This window comes from Saccoglossus kowalevskii, chromosome 2, assembly GCF_978046115.1.
Source record: "Saccoglossus kowalevskii chromosome 2, keSacKowa6.1, whole genome shotgun sequence".
NCBI lineage: Eukaryota > Metazoa > Hemichordata > Enteropneusta > Harrimaniidae > Saccoglossus > Saccoglossus kowalevskii.
In genome coordinates, this window is record NC_140642.1 from 11047141 (window position 1) to 11067858 (window position 20718).

The window sequence follows — 20718 nt, forward strand, 5'->3', positions numbered from 1 at the left end:
ATGGTCAAGTGTCGTCGTGTGATGGCGCTCAGTAGTACGATCTGGTATACTACATTCAAATAGATCTATACTTATTCGTAGTTCTGAACTCATTAGTTAGCAGAAACATGTCTGCAAGTGGTGTTTCGGATGCAGATATTAAATCTGCTTGCAAGGATCCTGATCCAAGCACAAAGGTAGGCGACAAGTGGCCACTTTATATAAACATGCAATTACTGTGACCACAAGAAAGAATTGAACGGGGGGGGGGGGGGGGGTCACTCAATATTAAAACCTTAAGTTACACCATGTGCGTTCTTGCTAAAAAAATAATAGGCCCCTAGGGCTGGCAGCACATTGGTAAACCATACCCCCTATTGCGGACGCAATGTAAATTTAGTACCCCATAGAGTGGTGTTTCGGATGCAGATATTAAATCTGCTTGCAAGGATCAGCTCAAACAAGTTACTGTGAATGCAACTCTTGTTGGTGTCATTCGTTGTTTGATGAAGAAAGAAGAGAACCATTGACATGACTGTGAATATGATCATTTATTTGATAGTTTAATACACAATGCACACAATTTTGCCAGAATTCTTATTCCATCAGATACCATTACCATTTTATATTCAACTTCGAGAGACTTTGGCATGAATGCAGGGCAGAAAAAACAGAAAAAAGCAGGAGCTGAATGCGAATGAGAACGAGGCGCGAAAGGAGTTTCGGAAGTGTGAATGATTCGGAGATGACTTTCTGTATGCGGTTTATTGTATTGACGAAACGAAACGAAACGGGATAACTCACATAATGATAATTAAACTGTAATCAGGGAAAATGGGTTTTATACGCACAATATTTACAAAATATTTGCCGAAAATAATAATATTTAATACGCATATGGCTCATTTCGCTAAATACAGACAATCGAAAATCTGTAATCAGATTAAGGTCTGACGACACTTGACCAGTATATCTACCTTTCAGTCGTGTATTTAACACCATAAATCATTTGTCGAAAATAACGGGATTTTAATTAGTGAATGGTTCGTTTATACATGACTGAAAGGTAAAAATACTGCTCAAGTTTCGTCCGATAATTGTGATTATTGTACCTGTAAGACCCTTGTTTGGCTGCGTGATTGCAGATTTCCGATTATCTTTAATTAGCGAAACAAACCGTTTACTAATTAAAATCCTGTTGTTTTCGGCAAATGTTTTAGGGTGTTAAATACACGAATGAAAGGTTAATATATTCAATAGAATTGTGAAAAGATATCTTATTGATGTCATGGATTATAGAAGAGATTATGTAGATTAGATTTATTTTCTGTATTTACTTTAAGTTCAAAGGTTTCATTTTTTTGTATTTTCATTAAGTTTCAAAAAGTTTCATTTTTGTACTTTCTCTTAAGTTTTAAATTCTCTGTTTCCTTTTTAGTCCCTGTTCGGACGTAGTCCGAAAACGGGGACTTATGTTTTGCCCTGTGTGCGTTCGTGCGTGCGTCCGTGATCACCTGTATCTCGAACATGCATGGACCGATTAAGTTCAAACTTCACTCATACATCACACATTATATGGGACATATACACATGCATTTTTTTCATGATCGGATTAACGATAGCCGAATAGCGGCCATTTTAAGGCTGAAAATGCATCAAAATCACACATTTTCACCGTTCCGGACCCGGATCTCAGTTATGCATGGACGGATTTTGTTCAAATTTGGTACATACATTAAACATAATAGGACCTTAATGCACGTCATTTTTTTTTTGGATCGGGTTTGAAATGGCCGACTGGCGACCATTTTGTTTTAAAGAATTCAGTTCTGGATCCGTATCCGAGACATGTCTGGATTGATTAAGTTCAAACTTTACACACACAAGGTACATCATGTCACAAATATGTATGTGCATTTGTTTCATGATTCGCTTAACAATAGCTGAATGATGGCCATTTTAAGGCCGAAAATGCATCAAAATCACGTATTTTCACAATTCCGGAACCGGATCTCAGTCATGCATGGATGGATTTTGTTCAGATTTAGTACAATGTGTTGTACATATGCAGGTGCATTTCGGTCATGATCTGCTTTGAATGTATATTTCACTCAAATATGAACAGAACGGGGACGTGTCATTGACAATGACTTGTTCATTTATATAGTATGTGCTTTTTCCAATAATTCTTATTGCACCTCCTAATTACTAATTAGTGAACCCCTGATGAAAAAGGGTAGCAACAAATAAATAAATAAAAATACTGGTCAAGTTTCATCTCCGGCGGTGGTTTATTGCTTAAATATTATTGTCAGAAAATATTTTTTAAATATTGTGCGTATAAAACCCATTTTCACAGAATACAGTTTAATTTTTATTAAGTGTGTTATCCCGTTTCGTTTCGTTTTGTTTCGTTTCTTCGATTACAATAAGCCTCCGTATGCTCGTGTTGGAAGTGGCGGGAAAGTCCCGGTGGGAATGTTCAGGTAGACGTTTGCGGCCTGGTCGGGGCTATGGGTCTGCCAATTTGGGGCCCATGGCGGTGTATGGGAGTGGTTGTTGCAAGAGGGGGCCTACAGCGGGCCTATTGAAGACATTAGCATTTTAAAGGGGGCCGATTTGCTTCCTGCGTGGGCCCGCTTTAGAAGGTGAAAAACACTCTGCTTCCCCGCTAAATTTGGAACGCACATGGGGTAGTAACAGCATATAGAGTGACCCCAGGGGAATTGAACGACAATATTGCAGTATGAGACACTGTTTTGCTAATAGTTATTAAGTTTTTCTTTCATTTGAGCTAAATTTCTATTGTGACAAGAATCAATAAGGGACTGGACAGAAAGTACAGGAGGGGTAAGGTTGGTGTTATTTTTGGTGGGGGGGGGGTCACTGATTTTCGTGCAAGTGTTGAAGGAAGGGTTACAGTAATACCATGTACATGTAGATAAGATGAAACGCAGAGTGTAAAATTTTAAAGTTGATTTAAAAATTAAAATAAATTTTGTTTAAATCGTATTCATTTTGAAATATTTATACATTTGTTTTTCTGAAGGCATGCATGAACATTTTGTATGGAAATTTATAGAATATTTATAAAATTTTTACCTAGAAGACCTATGTACTGCTTTGAAATCCAAAGAAGATGTTTTCATTGTAGAAACCTTACCATGAGTCTAGATTACAATCAGTACATTTTAAATTTAAATTTTAAATTTTTTAACAATTTTAAGATTTCTTGGAATCATGCTGGACTACCAGATTTAGTCCTATATAACTATAACATTAAAGGGAATAAAACTGTGGTCATTATGAACATTTCATAAATATACATATTATCCAGAAATGGTATTGTGATATCAACCTTAGTTCTAGTTAATGAGATCAACATTATTCAATCAGGTGTTGTCACAGTTGTTATGTCACATGAAAGCATATAAACGCATTGTATGGGCATAGACAATGTATAGCACTTGAGCCAATCAATATTGAGTATTTGAATGGAAGCTAAAGATCAGCGTTTACAATTTTTTATAAATACACTTACATGCAAAGCCCTAGCTTTGTGCGTTTAACTGTATTGGATAGTCCACCAGGTTTGGTAGGCGTTTAAAGCAAGTCGGGCTTACAAAATTGGTAGCCCTATAAGAAAAGAATTGGTGGTGTGTGTACCTTGGGCTATCCTAATTTTAAGCTCTATATTAACAATTGACATGCAGATGATGCTTGGAGCCCTTCAGGAAACATCCACATAGCTTAATGTATTGAATATTGAAATCCACTATTGGTAATACCAGATGGGAGAGTACAGATAAAACATGTGAATTGTTAAAGGGGAACCGCTCAATCCCATGGATTGCACAAAAGAATCATGGGACACTATTGTTTATGTTGTTTACAATGTTAATCTATCTTTTGTTATCCATTGTTATTTTAATCCAGAAAGTAAATTTGTTGTGAAATTAATCTCAACTGGAAGGTGCCCCTTTAATTGATGCTTGTTATAACTGCATTGTCCTATTTCATGACCCAAGTTTGCACAAACTCTGCAGGCAGGCCAAGAAAGTTTTTCTTTAATTTCTTATTGGGGAACTGTAGATTTGCAAAAATGCATGGCTAATATAAGGATAGTATTCTTACTTGAAATAATGTTATATGACATTAAAATTTCAGGATTTTATTTTCCAACAAACTATGTTTAGAATTAAAGATCCAAAAGCATCGCTTGATTTCTACACCAGAGTGATTGGTATGAGGTAAGTAATTTATATTGTGGTGCTAATTATTTATAAGAGATTATTTATGTAGTCAGCAAAGGCAGAACTGTATAGTTACACATTGTTTGTGTTCTAATGCAGAGTGGTTTGTAGAATTGTTTTAATGAATTCTTTAATTTGGATTTGAATGATGATTTCAAATGAAAATAGTTTTGTTATATCATGTTACTGTCTAGTAACTGTGGTTATATTTATAAGAAAAAGACATACCTTTCAGCAGCTACTTACTATGGTTCTGTAACAATTCTTTGTAATAACATTTGTCATGTGGCTTTTCTATTGGCAATCCGCTTCACCAGAATTGCCCGTAAAATCACTTTTGTGTGTGTAGGTGTTTGTGTGTGTGTGATTTTCAGTGTCTTAACGTATTAATTCTTCTGTAATTTTTTTTGCTGGGCCGATTTTGCTCAAACTTGGCAGGCCCATCGATGCCATAGCAATAGCCAAAAAACTTATTTTTGAATAGCTTCACGCCAAATGTATCTCCTCCTAGTAATTTAGGAATAAACATCTTGGACATAGCCCATTATACTCACTCTGCTTGAATGTGGGCACAAAGCTACTATTTGATTTTTTTATATTTTTTTTTATTATCGAGAAATTTGAACCCAAAGTTAGGTTCATCAGGAACAGTTTTTTAAGTCTTCTGTGATTTTTTTGGCTGTGCTGATTTGGTTCAAACTTGGCAGCCAAGTCACACCTTCACTCTAGTTAGACAGTAAAAAAACAAATTTTTTCAATTCCTTCAATTTGAATTATTGATTGTAACATTTTTGTTGTGTTAAAATCAACTTCATGTATTTATTTTCCACCTTTTAGAATGTTGCAGAAATTTGATTTTCCAAATATGGAGTTTACATTGTTTTTCATGGGCTTTGCCAAACCTGAAGAAATCCCCCAAGATGAAAACGAGAGAATTAAATGGCTGTTTACACGACCTGCATGTTTGGAACTTACATAGTAGGTATTTTTGCTGGACTTCTAATAAACATGGTTTGATAATATATCAAAAAGTTACCAAATAGCTCTGTCTGGTCTTTTTTTTTTAATCTTTGAATATGATCTTTCAAAACTTTAGATGTAAATTTATCTACTGGTATATATATTTCTATAATTTTATAATATAATTTTGAATCGAACTGGCTGTATATTGATCTACTGGATAAATATTGATCACCTGGTTACATATTTCACATTTAGGTGGCCTAAGGCCGGCTCAAATTATAAACAAATAAACATGTCGTTTCGCATTCACACAGCCAAAACATCATTATTTAGGCCGGTCTAAAGCGTCATCTCGTTTTTTGAATGCAAATTTGTTACATCAGAACTGTCCAACATGGCAGACCGCAATGTGTTGTTTCGTAATTCTGTGTTTTTCTGTATTAACATAGTGAATCTCAGTGAATACATCAAAATGGTGTCTTCCAAATAATTTGAGTCATGGATGGCATGAACGAACTGTTCTATTTGATTTGAGATATGGTTTGTTTTGAACTGTTGAACGAAAACTTGAGCGACAGTGACAAGACTATAGACACAAATGGTTTTGAGGACATGAAAAAAAAAATTACGAGACTTTCTCTGGCCACTATGATCATTGTTGAATTTGATCTTCCATTCATATAATGATCATTCTGTAGCCAAAATCTTCTCTCCTCTCATACTAATATACATTGTTGTGAATGTGAAAAGGTTTTGAGACTGCAACAAAACTCACGAATCTGATTTGCATATTTAGTCAACATATTCATACTGTAGTCAGGCCAGCCTAACTTGAGGAATAAAATTAGGGCCTAGCTCTCCTTTCCAGGGGCGACTTATTTAGGCCAACCTAAATATTTTGGTTCTTGTTACACACAAAATTTTGGCAAGCCTAAAATTTTATTAAGCTTAAGGCCTGCCTTATTTTCTGACGTGAAACCACCTGTTGATCAACTAGTTACATATTGACCCACTGGCTACATATTGACCCACTGGATACATATTGACCCATTGGTTACATATTGACCAACTGGATACATATTGACCAACTGGATACATATTGACCCACTGGATACATATTGACCCACTGGATACATATTGACCCATTGGTTACATATTGACCAACTGGATACATATTGACCAACTGGATACATATTGACCAACTGGATACATATTGACCCACTGGTTACATATTGACCCACTGGTTACATATTGACCTACTGGTTACATATTGAACCACTGGTTACATACATGTATTGACCCACTGGTTACATATTGACCAACTGGATACATATTTGCCCACTGGTTACATATTGACCCACTGGCTACATATTGACCCATTGGCTACATATTGACCCACTGGCTACATATTGACCCACTGGTTACATATTGACCCACTGGTTACATATTGACCCTCTGAATACATATTGACCCTCTGAATACATATTGACCCACTGGATACATATTTGCCCACTGGTTACATATTGACCCACTGGCTACATATTGACCCATTGGCTACATATTGACCCACTGGTTTCATATTGACCCACTGGTTACATATTGACCCACTGGTTACATATTGACCTACTGGTTACATATTGAACCACTGGTTACATACATGTATTGACCCACTGGTTACATATTGACCAACTGGATACATATTTGCCCACTGGTTACATATTGACCCACTGGCTACATATTGACCCATTGGCTACATATTGACCCACTGGCTACATATTGACCCACTGGTTACATATTGACCCACTGGTTACATATTGACCCTCTGAATACATATTGACCCACTGGTTACATATTGACCAACTGGATACATATTTGCCCACTGGTTACATATTGACCCACTGGCTACATATTGACCCACTGCCTACATATTGACCCATTGGCTACATTTTGACCCACTGGATACATATTGACCCGACAGCTACATGTTTACATATTGACCCACTGGATATGTATTGATCCACTGGCTACATATTGGCCAACTGGATACATATTCACCCACTGGCTACATATTGACCCACTGGTTACATATTGACCCACTGGTTTCATATTGACCCACTGGTTACATATTGACCCACTGGTTACATATTGACCTACTGGTTACATATTGAACCACTGGTTACATACATGTATTGACCCACTGGTTACATATTGACCTACTGGTTACATATTGACCCACTGGTTACATATTGACCCATTGGCTACATATTGACCCACTGGCTACATATTGACCCACTGGTTACATATTGACCCACTGGTTACATATTGACCCTCTGAATACATATTGACCCACTGGTTACATATTGACCAACTGGATACATATTTGCCCACTGGTTACATATTGCCCCACTGGCTACATATTGACCCATTGGCTACATATTAACCCACTGGCTACATATTGACCCACTGGTTACATATTGACCCACTGGTTACATATTGACCCTTTGGCTACATATTGACCCACTGGTTACATATTGACCCACTGGTTACATATTGACCCACTGGCTACATATTGACCCACTGGCTATATATTGACCCAATGGCTAGCTATTGACCCACTGGTCACAGATTGACCCACTGGTCACATATTGACCCACTGCTTACATATTAACCCTCTGGTTACATATTGACCCTCTGGGTGCGTATTGACCCACTGGTTACATATTGACCCACTGGTTACATATTGACCCTCTGGATATGTATTGAACCACTGGATACATATTGACTAACTGGTTACATATTGACCAACTGGAAACATATTCACCCACTGGTTACATATTGACCCTCTGGATACGTATTGACCCACTGGTTACGTATTGACCCACTGGTTACGTATTGACCCACTGGTTACATATTGACCCTCCAGATGCATATTGACCCTCCAGATGCATATTGACCCACTGGATACATATTGACCCACTGGATACATATTGACCCACTGGGTACATATTGACCCTCTGGTTACATATTGACCCTCTGGTTACATATTGACCCACTGGTTACATATTGACCCACTGGTTACATATTGACCCTCTGAATACATATTGACCCACTGGTTACATATTGACCAACTGGATACATATTTGCCCACTGGTTACATATTGACCCATTTGCTACATATTGACCCACTGGCTACATAATGACCCACTGGTTACATATTGACCCACTGGTTACATATTGACCCACTGGTTACATATTGACCCACTGGCTACATATTGACCCACTGGTTACATATTGACCCACTGGTTACATATTGACCCACTGGCTACATATTGACCCACTGGCTACATATTGACCCACTGGCTACATATTGACCCAATGGCTAGATATTGACCCAATGGCTAGATATTGACCCACTGGTCACAGATTGACCCACTGGTCACATATTGACCCACTGGTTACATATTGACCTACTGGTTACATATTGAACCACTGGTTACATACATGTATTGACCCACTGGTTACATATTGACCTACTGGTTACATATTGACCCACTGGTTACATATTGACCCATTGGCTACATATTGACCCACTGGCTACATATTGACCCACTGGTTACATATTGACCCACTGGTTACATATTGACCCTCTGAATACATATTGACCCACTGGTTACATATTGACCAACTGGATACATATTTGCCCACTGGTTACATATTGCCCCACTGGCTACATATTGACCCATTGGCTACATATTAACCCACTGGCTACATATTGACCCACTGGTTACATATTGACCCACTGGTTACATATTGACCCTTTGGCTACATATTGACCCACTGGTTACATATTGACCCACTGGTTACATATTGACCCACTGGCTACATATTGACCCACTGGCTATATATTGACCCAATGGCTAGCTATTGACCCACTGGTCACAGATTGACCCACTGGTCACATATTGACCCACTGCTTACATATTAACCCTCTGGTTACATATTGACCCTCTGGGTGCGTATTGACCCACTGGTTACATATTGACCCACTGGTTACATATTGACCCTCTGGATATGTATTGAACCACTGGATACATATTGACTAACTGGTTACATATTGACCAACTGGAAACATATTCACCCACTGGTTACATATTGACCCTCTGGATACGTATTGACCCACTGGTTACGTATTGACCCACTGGTTACGTATTGACCCACTGGTTACATATTGACCCTCCAGATGCATATTGACCCTCCAGATGCATATTGACCCACTGGATACATATTGACCCACTGGATACATATTGACCCACTGGGTACATATTGACCCTCTGGTTACATATTGACCCTCTGGTTACATATTGACCCACTGGTTACATATTGACCCACTGGTTACATATTGACCCTCTGAATACATATTGACCCACTGGTTACATATTGACCAACTGGATACATATTTGCCCACTGGTTACATATTGACCCATTTGCTACATATTGACCCACTGGCTACATAATGACCCACTGGTTACATATTGACCCACTGGTTACATATTGACCCACTGGTTACATATTGACCCACTGGCTACATATTGACCCACTGGTTACATATTGACCCACTGGTTACATATTGACCCACTGGCTACATATTGACCCACTGGCTACATATTGACCCACTGGCTACATATTGACCCAATGGCTAGATATTGACCCAATGGCTAGATATTGACCCACTGGTCACAGATTGACCCACTGGTCACATATTGACCCACTGCTTACATATTAACCCTCTGGTTACATATTGACCCTCTGGGTGCGTATTGACCCACTGGTTACATATTGACCCACTGGTTACATATTGACCCTCTGGATATGTATTGAACCACTGGATACATATTGACTAACTGGTTACATATTGACCAACTGGAAACATATTCACCCACTGGTTACATATTGACCCTCTGGATACGTATTGACCCACTGGTTACGTATTGACCCACTGGTTACGTATTGACCCACTGGTTACGTATTGACCCACTGGTTACATATTGACCCTCTGGTTACATATTGACCCACTGGCTACATATTGACCCACTGGCTATATATTGACCCAATGGCTAGCTATTGACCCACTGGTCACAGATTGACCCACTGGTCACATATTGACCCACTGCTTACATATTAACCCTCTGGTTACATATTGACCCTCTGGGTGCGTATTGACCCACTGGTTACATATTGACCCACTGGTTACATATTGACCCTCTGGATATGTATTGAACCACTGGATACATATTGACTAACTGGTTACATATTGACCAACTGGAAACATATTCACCCACTGGTTACATATTGACCCTCTGGATACGTATTGACCCACTGGTTACGTATTGACCCACTGGTTACGTATTGACCCACTGGTTACGTATTGACCCACTGGTTACATATTGACCCTCCAGATGCATATTGACCCTCCAGATGCATATTGACCCACTGGATACATATTGACCCACTGGATACATATTGACCCACTGGGTACATATTGACCCTCTGGTTACATATTGACCCTCTGGTTACATATTGACCCACTGGTTACATATTGACCCACTGGTTACATATTGACCCTCTGAATACATATTGACCCACTGGTTACATATTGACCAACTGGATACATATTTGCCCACTGGTTACATATTGCCCCACTGGCTACATATTGACCCATTGGCTACATATTGACCCACTGGTTTCATATTGACCCACTGGTTACATATTGACCCACTGGTTACATATTGACCTACTGGTTACATATTGAACCACTGGTTACATACATGTATTGACCCACTGGTTACATATTGACCAACTGGATACATATTTGCCCACTGGTTACATATTGACCCACTGGCTACATATTGACCCATTGGCTACATATTGACCCACTGGCTACATATTGACCCACTGGTTACATATTGACCCACTGGTTACATATTGACCCTCTGAATACATATTGACCCACTGGTTACATATTGACCAACTGGATACATATTTGCCCACTGGTTACATATTGACCCACTGGCTACATATTGACCCACTGCCTACATATTGACCCATTGGCTACATTTTGACCCACTGGATACATATTGACCCGACAGCTACATGTTTACATATTGACCCACTGGATATGTATTGATCCACTGGCTACATATTGGCCAACTGGATACATATTCACCCACTGGCTACATATTGACCCACTGGTTACATATTGACCCACTGGTTTCATATTGACCCACTGGTTACATATTGACCCACTGGTTACATATTGACCTACTGGTTACATATTGAACCACTGGTTACATACATGTATTGACCCACTGGTTACATATTGACCTACTGGTTACATATTGACCCACTGGTTACATATTGACCCATTGGCTACATATTGACCCACTGGCTACATATTGACCCACTGGTTACATATTGACCCACTGGTTACATATTGACCCTCTGAATACATATTGACCCACTGGTTACATATTGACCAACTGGATACATATTTGCCCACTGGTTACATATTGCCCCACTGGCTACATATTGACCCATTGGCTACATATTAACCCACTGGCTACATATTGACCCACTGGTTACATATTGACCCACTGGTTACATATTGACCCTTTGGCTACATATTGACCCACTGGTTACATATTGACCCACTGGTTACATATTGACCCACTGGCTACATATTGACCCACTGGCTATATATTGACCCAATGGCTAGCTATTGACCCACTGGTCACAGATTGACCCACTGGTCACATATTGACCCACTGCTTACATATTAACCCTCTGGTTACATATTGACCCTCTGGGTGCGTATTGACCCACTGGTTACATATTGACCCACTGGTTACATATTGACCCTCTGGATATGTATTGAACCACTGGATACATATTGACTAACTGGTTACATATTGACCAACTGGAAACATATTCACCCACTGGTTACATATTGACCCTCTGGATACGTATTGACCCACTGGTTACGTATTGACCCACTGGTTACGTATTGACCCACTGGTTACATATTGACCCTCCAGATGCATATTGACCCTCCAGATGCATATTGACCCACTGGATACATATTGACCCACTGGATACATATTGACCCACTGGGTACATATTGACCCTCTGGTTACATATTGACCCTCTGGTTACATATTGACCCACTGGTTACATATTGACCCACTGGTTACATATTGACCCTCTGAATACATATTGACCCACTGGTTACATATTGACCAACTGGATACATATTTGCCCACTGGTTACATATTGACCCATTTGCTACATATTGACCCACTGGCTACATAATGACCCACTGGTTACATATTGACCCACTGGTTACATATTGACCCACTGGTTACATATTGACCCACTGGCTACATATTGACCCACTGGTTACATATTGACCCACTGGTTACATATTGACCCACTGGCTACATATTGACCCACTGGCTACATATTGACCCACTGGCTACATATTGACCCAATGGCTAGATATTGACCCAATGGCTAGATATTGACCCACTGGTCACAGATTGACCCACTGGTCACATATTGACCCACTGGTTACATATTGACCTACTGGTTACATATTGAACCACTGGTTACATACATGTATTGACCCACTGGTTACATATTGACCTACTGGTTACATATTGACCCACTGGTTACATATTGACCCATTGGCTACATATTGACCCACTGGCTACATATTGACCCACTGGTTACATATTGACCCACTGGTTACATATTGACCCTCTGAATACATATTGACCCACTGGTTACATATTGACCAACTGGATACATATTTGCCCACTGGTTACATATTGCCCCACTGGCTACATATTGACCCATTGGCTACATATTAACCCACTGGCTACATATTGACCCACTGGTTACATATTGACCCACTGGTTACATATTGACCCTTTGGCTACATATTGACCCACTGGTTACATATTGACCCACTGGTTACATATTGACCCACTGGCTACATATTGACCCACTGGCTATATATTGACCCAATGGCTAGCTATTGACCCACTGGTCACAGATTGACCCACTGGTCACATATTGACCCACTGCTTACATATTAACCCTCTGGTTACATATTGACCCTCTGGGTGCGTATTGACCCACTGGTTACATATTGACCCACTGGTTACATATTGACCCTCTGGATATGTATTGAACCACTGGATACATATTGACTAACTGGTTACATATTGACCAACTGGAAACATATTCACCCACTGGTTACATATTGACCCTCTGGATACGTATTGACCCACTGGTTACGTATTGACCCACTGGTTACGTATTGACCCACTGGTTACATATTGACCCTCCAGATGCATATTGACCCTCCAGATGCATATTGACCCACTGGATACATATTGACCCACTGGATACATATTGACCCACTGGGTACATATTGACCCTCTGGTTACATATTGACCCTCTGGTTACATATTGACCCACTGGTTACATATTGACCCACTGGTTACATATTGACCCTCTGAATACATATTGACCCACTGGTTACATATTGACCAACTGGATACATATTTGCCCACTGGTTACATATTGACCCATTTGCTACATATTGACCCACTGGCTACATAATGACCCACTGGTTACATATTGACCCACTGGTTACATATTGACCCACTGGTTACATATTGACCCACTGGCTACATATTGACCCACTGGTTACATATTGACCCACTGGTTACATATTGACCCACTGGCTACATATTGACCCACTGGCTACATATTGACCCACTGGCTACATATTGACCCAATGGCTAGATATTGACCCAATGGCTAGATATTGACCCACTGGTCACAGATTGACCCACTGGTCACATATTGACCCACTGCTTACATATTAACCCTCTGGTTACATATTGACCCTCTGGGTGCGTATTGACCCACTGGTTACATATTGACCCACTGGTTACATATTGACCCTCTGGATATGTATTGAACCACTGGATACATATTGACTAACTGGTTACATATTGACCAACTGGAAACATATTCACCCACTGGTTACATATTGACCCTCTGGATACGTATTGACCCACTGGTTACGTATTGACCCACTGGTTACGTATTGACCCACTGGTTACGTATTGACCCACTGGTTACATATTGACCCTCTGGTTACATATTGACCCACTGGCTACATATTGACCCACTGGCTATATATTGACCCAATGGCTAGCTATTGACCCACTGGTCACAGATTGACCCACTGGTCACATATTGACCCACTGCTTACATATTAACCCTCTGGTTACATATTGACCCTCTGGGTGCGTATTGACCCACTGGTTACATATTGACCCACTGGTTACATATTGACCCTCTGGATATGTATTGAACCACTGGATACATATTGACTAACTGGTTACATATTGACCAACTGGAAACATATTCACCCACTGGTTACATATTGACCCTCTGGATACGTATTGACCCACTGGTTACGTATTGACCCACTGGTTACGTATTGACCCACTGGTTACGTATTGACCCACTGGTTACATATTGACCCTCCAGATGCATATTGACCCTCCAGATGCATATTGACCCACTGGATACATATTGACCCACTGGATACATATTGACCCACTGGGTACATATTGACCCTCTGGTTACATATTGACCCTCTGGTTACATATTGACCCACTGGTTACATATTGACCCACTGGTTACATATTGACCCTCTGAATACATATTGACCCACTGGTTACATATTGACCAACTGGATACATATTTGCCCACTGGTTACATATTGACCCATTTGCTACATATTGACCCACTGGCTACATAATGACCCACTGGTTACATATTGACCCACTGGTTACATATTGACCCACTGGTTACATATTGACCCACTGGCTACATATTGACCCACTGGTTACATATTGACCCACTGGCTACATATTGACCCACTGGCTACATATTGACCCACTGGCTACATATTGACCCACTGGCTACATATTGACCCAATGGCTAGATATTGACCCAATGGCTAGATATTGACCCACTGGTCACAGATTGACCCACTGGTCACATATTGACCCACTGCTTACATATTAACCCTCTGGTTACATATTGACCCTCTGGGTGCGTATTGACCCACTGGTTACATATTGACCCACTGGTTACATATTGACCCTCTGGATATGTATTGAACCACTGGATACATATTGACTAACTGGTTACATATTGACCAACTGGAAACATATTCACCCACTGGTTACATATTGACCCTCTGGATACGTATTGACCCACTGGTTACGTATTGACCCACTGGTTACGTATTGACCCACTGGTTACGTATTGACCCACTGGTTACATATTGACCCTCCAGATGCATATTGACCCTCCAGATGCATATTGACCCACTGGATACATATTGACCCACTGGATACATATTGACCCACTGGATACATATTGACCCACTGGGTACATATTGACCCTCTGGTTACATATTGACCCTCTGGTTACATATTGACCCACTGGTTACATATTGACCCACTGGTTACATATTGACCCTCTGAATACATATTGACCCACTGGTTACATATTGACCAACTGGATACATATTTGCCCACTGGTTACATATTGACCCATTTGCTACATATTGACCCACTGGCTACATAATGACCCACTGGTTACATATTGACCCACTGGTTACATATTGACCCACTGGCTACATATTGACCCACTGGTTACATATTGACCCACTGGTTACATATTGACCCACTGGCTACATATTGACCCACTGGCTACATATTGACCCACTGGCTACATATTGACCCAATGGCTAGATATTGACCCACTGGTCACAGATTGATCCACTGGTCACATATTGACCCACTGCTTACATATTAACCCTCTGGGTGCGTATTGACCCACTGGTTACATATTGACCTACTGGTTACATATTGAACCACTGGTTACATACATGTATTGACCCACTGATTACATATTGACCAACTGGATACATATTTGCCCACTGGTTACATATTGACCCACTGGCTACATATTGACCCACTGGCTACATATTGACCCACTGGCTACATATTGACCCACTGGTTACATATTGACCCACTGGCTACATATTGACCCACTGCCTACATATTGACCCGACAGCTACATGTTTACATATTGACCCACTGGATATGTATTGATCCACTGGCTACATATTGGCCAACTGGATACATATTCACCCACTGGCTACATATTGACCCACTGGTTAAATATTGACCCACTGGTTTCATATTGACACACTGGTTACATATTGACCCACTGGTTACATATTGACCTACTGGTTACATATTGAACCACTGGTTACATACATGTATTGACCCATTGGCTACATATTGACCCACTGGCTACATATTGACCCACTGGTTACATATTGACCCACTGGTTACATATTGACCCTCTGAATACATATTGACCCACTGGTTACATATTGACCAACTGGATACATATTTGCCCACTGGTTACATATTGACCCACTGGCTACATATTGACCCATTGGCTACATATTGACCCACTGGCTACATAATGACCCACTGGTTACATATTGACCCACTGGTTACATATTGACCCACTTGTTACATATTGACCCACTGGCTACATATTGACCCACTGGTTACATATTGACCCACTGGTTACATATTGACCCACTGGCTACATATTGACCCACTGGCTACATATTGACCCACTGGCTATATATTGACCCACTGGTCACAGATTGACCCACTGGTCACATATTGACCCACTGGTCACATATTGACCCACTGCTTACATATTAACCCTCTGGTTACATATTGACCCTCTGGGTGCGTATTGACCCACTGGTTACATATTGACCCAATGGTTACATATTGACCCTCTGGATATGTATTGAACCACTGGATACATATTGACTAACTGGTTACATATTGACCAACTGGAAACATATTCACCCACTGGTTACATATTGACCCTCTGGATACGTATTGACCCACTGGTTACATATTGACCCACTGGTTACATATTGACCCACTGGTTACATATTGACCCTCTGGATATGTATTGAACCACTGGATACATTTTGACTAACTGGTTACATATTGACCAACTGGAAACATATTCACCCACTGGTTACAGATTGACCCTCTGGATACGTATTGACCCACTGGTTACGTATTGACCCACTGGTTACGTATTGACCCACTGGTTACATATTGACCCACTGGATGCATATTGACCCACTGGATACATATTGACCCACTGGATACATATTGACCCACTGGATACATATTGACCCTCTGGTTACATATTGACCCTCTGGTTACATATTGACCCTCTGGTTACATATTGACCCACTGGTGACATATTGACCCACTGGTGACATATTGACCCACTGGTGACATATTGACCCACTAGTTACATAATGACCCACTGGTTACATAATGACCCACTGGTTACATATTGACCCTCTGGATACGTTTTGACCCACTGGTTACATATTGACCCTCTGGATACGTTTTTTTTAACACTGGTTACATGTTGACCAACTGGCTACATATTGATTAATAAATGTTCTTGAATATATATGAAAAAAAATGTGTGTTTGAACTGCTAATTGCAGTAACTACAGTACAGATAGTAATCCTCACTTTAAAGGGGTATCACTTTACATGGTGTGGTCATATACATGTTATCACAGTTTAAGGCATATCCTTTTACATTTTGGGGGTTTATTGATTAATTCTTCTATCTTTTCAGCAACTATGGTACTGATAGTGATCAAAACTTTAAGGGATATCACAATGGAAACTCTGATCCCAGGGGATTTGGTAAGTACACTACATGAGATATTACTGATCCAAGAAAACTGGAATTTAGATTAGATACTATTTGTTGGCTATTATAACTTGACAATTATTGAGTGATTTTATTTCGATACACTTCAAACATACTCTTGCAAAGTAAACTGGCAAGACCTTTCTTGGGTCTAAAAATTCACGAGTAAATGATTTTGCAATGTCTTGTTATACATCACTGGTTTATTCACATTGTTGAACTTGTGCACCTAATATTGAACTACTGTTCATCTTCTCAATCTTCAGGCCATATTGGATTGTCTGTTCCTGATGTTTATGCTGCTTGTAAAAGATTTGAAGAACTAGGAGTAGAGTTTGTTAAGAAACCTGATGATGGTGAGCAACTATTAATTCTGCACATATGTATATGATGTAGATACAATGGCGATTCAGGCTTTTTTTCATTCACTCTGTTCTACATCACAGATGAAACCAATGTTCAGTATTACAAGCACACTCTGATCCTGATTTGCAGATCAAAAATTTAATGTATGTGTTGAAGATGATCTTTCATAACAGAGACTAGGCCCCAGCTTTTTGTGCTCAAGGTTAAATTTCTTGAAAAGTACAGCTGCGATTAGATTTATTTCTGTACTCATATCAGGGAAATTATGCAGTGTATATTGGGTTTTTAAATGCATGCTCACCCAGAGCCTGTGTGCATGCATGGCTGCAAAAGGCAGGCATTGTAGAACTTACCTGTACTGTGCTCAGGGCAAGTGCATGCATGGTGGCACAATGTCTTTTAGAACTCACATATGCTGTATGTTTCATTAGAATTGATTTCTATATTGTTGGCGTATCTCTTCAGGTAAAATGAAAGGACTTGCATTTATTAAGGATCCTGATGGCTACTGGATAGAAATTCTGAAGGCTGACAATATGAAATTTTAAATACATTTACATGTCGACTGGATTGGATGAAAATGGTGAATTACGCATGATAGTCAACCTTACACTCAGTGACGTTTTGAGTAGAAGCATAAACCATGCATGTCTCAAATCAATAATCAGACTGTGAATCCAGCTGCTGATTTGAGTATCTACAAAAATTTGCATATTCTTAAGCAAGAGCAAATACATCTTATATGAAGATGTACGATTCTGGTTGTAATGCTGATTAGTAGTTATTTACAAATTGTTTGTCTAGAATAAACCAGTCTGAAGAGATTATATTGTTGTGTACAATAATTTACTATTTGTTGGCCATTTTATCATGACAATTATCCAAACAATGAGTGATTTTATTTTAATAATCTTTAAACATACTCTGGCAAAGTACACTGGCAAGAACTTACTTGTTCTATGATTTTGAAATATTTATGAGTAAATATCATGAAAGCAAATGGTCAATCAGAAGGAAACTATAGTTTGTACTGGACTCGTGCATTTGCAAGCTGCTGAATATTGCAATGTAAGTATATTTTAATACAGCATTGTGGTGACCTTGTAAAAGACTGGAATTTTACCATGATGCACTTGATGATGACTAGTAAATTATCAATATTTAAAAACACTGTGATACTGGGAAATTACTAATATTTGAAAGCACTGGGAAATGTTTCTGTATTTGAAGCCACTGGGGAAAGCACTGTAATTCTGAGAAATAGCCAGTATTTAAAGACACTGTTACCGGTAAACGATCAGCATTGGAAAGCTCTGAAATACTGAAAAATGGCCAATATTTGAAGGCACTGGGAAACTACCAGTGTTTGTAAGCAGTGTAATACTGTGAATAGCTTATATTTAGTCCCTGTTCTGACGCAGTCCGAAAACGGGGACTTATGTTTTGACCTCCGTGCGTGCGTGCGTGCGTCTGTGTGTGCGTCCGGACCTGTATCTTAGAAATGCCTGGACCAATCACAATCAAACTTCACACATACATCATTCATGATATCATACATATGCAGTCCGAAAACGGGGACTTATGTTTCGACCTCCGTGTGTGCGTGCGTCCGGACCTGTATCTTAGAAATGCCTGGACCAATCACAATCAAACTTCACACATACATCATTCATGATATCATACATATGCACGTCAATTTGTTTCATGATCTGATTCAAGATGGCCGAATGGCAGCCATTTTTGTGCTAAAAATCATCATAATCGAGCATTTCCCGGTTTACAGATGGATTTTGTTCAAACCTTGTATATACGTTGGACATTATAGGACCTTGATGCACATCATTTTGTTTTACGATCTGATTCAAGATGGCCGAATGGCGGCCATTTTTGTGCTAAAAAATCATAAAAAGCAACCATTTCTCGGCTGTTTACAGATGGATTTTGCTCAAACTTGGTATATATACATTAGACATTAAGGGACCTTGATGCAAATAATTTTGTTTTTCAGATAACATTCAAAATGGCTGACTGGCGGCCATTTTGTATTAATCAATGTGATTCTCGTGCCATATCTCCAATATATTGTTTTGACTGATTATGTTCAAATTTTAAATATTCATTATACATCATGTCATAGATATATTAGTTTGACGATCCTATTCAAAATGGCCGAATGGTTGTCATTTTTGTACTAAAAAATCATCAAATATCAAGCATTTCTGGC

At 39.5% G+C, this 20718-nt stretch overlaps 1 protein-coding gene across 1 annotated transcript; it reads left to right on the forward strand.

Annotated features, from left to right (window-relative positions):
• On the forward strand, positions 1-19321 carry LOC100378029 (lactoylglutathione lyase-like). The gene is made up of 6 exons (XM_002737123.4): positions 1-176; positions 4147-4229; positions 5070-5210; positions 18051-18121; positions 18395-18484; positions 18960-19321. The coding sequence occupies exons 1-6, from the start codon at positions 108-110 to the stop codon at positions 19040-19042; spliced, it is 537 nt and encodes a 178-aa protein (XP_002737169.1). The 5' UTR covers positions 1-107; the 3' UTR covers positions 19043-19321.
• Positions 19322-20718: the final 1397 nt, after the last annotated feature.

Coding starts and splice junctions, on each gene's coding strand:
- LOC100378029 (XM_002737123.4), top strand. CDS start 108: ATGTCTGCAAGTGGTGTTTCGGATGCAGATATTAAATCTGCTTGCAAG. Junction 177..4,146: donor ATCCTGATCCAAGCACAAAG/GTAGGCGACAAG, acceptor TTAAAATTTCAG/GATTTTATTTTCCAACAAAC. Junction 4,230..5,069: donor ACCAGAGTGATTGGTATGAG/GTAAGTAATTTA, acceptor TCCACCTTTTAG/AATGTTGCAGAAATTTGATT.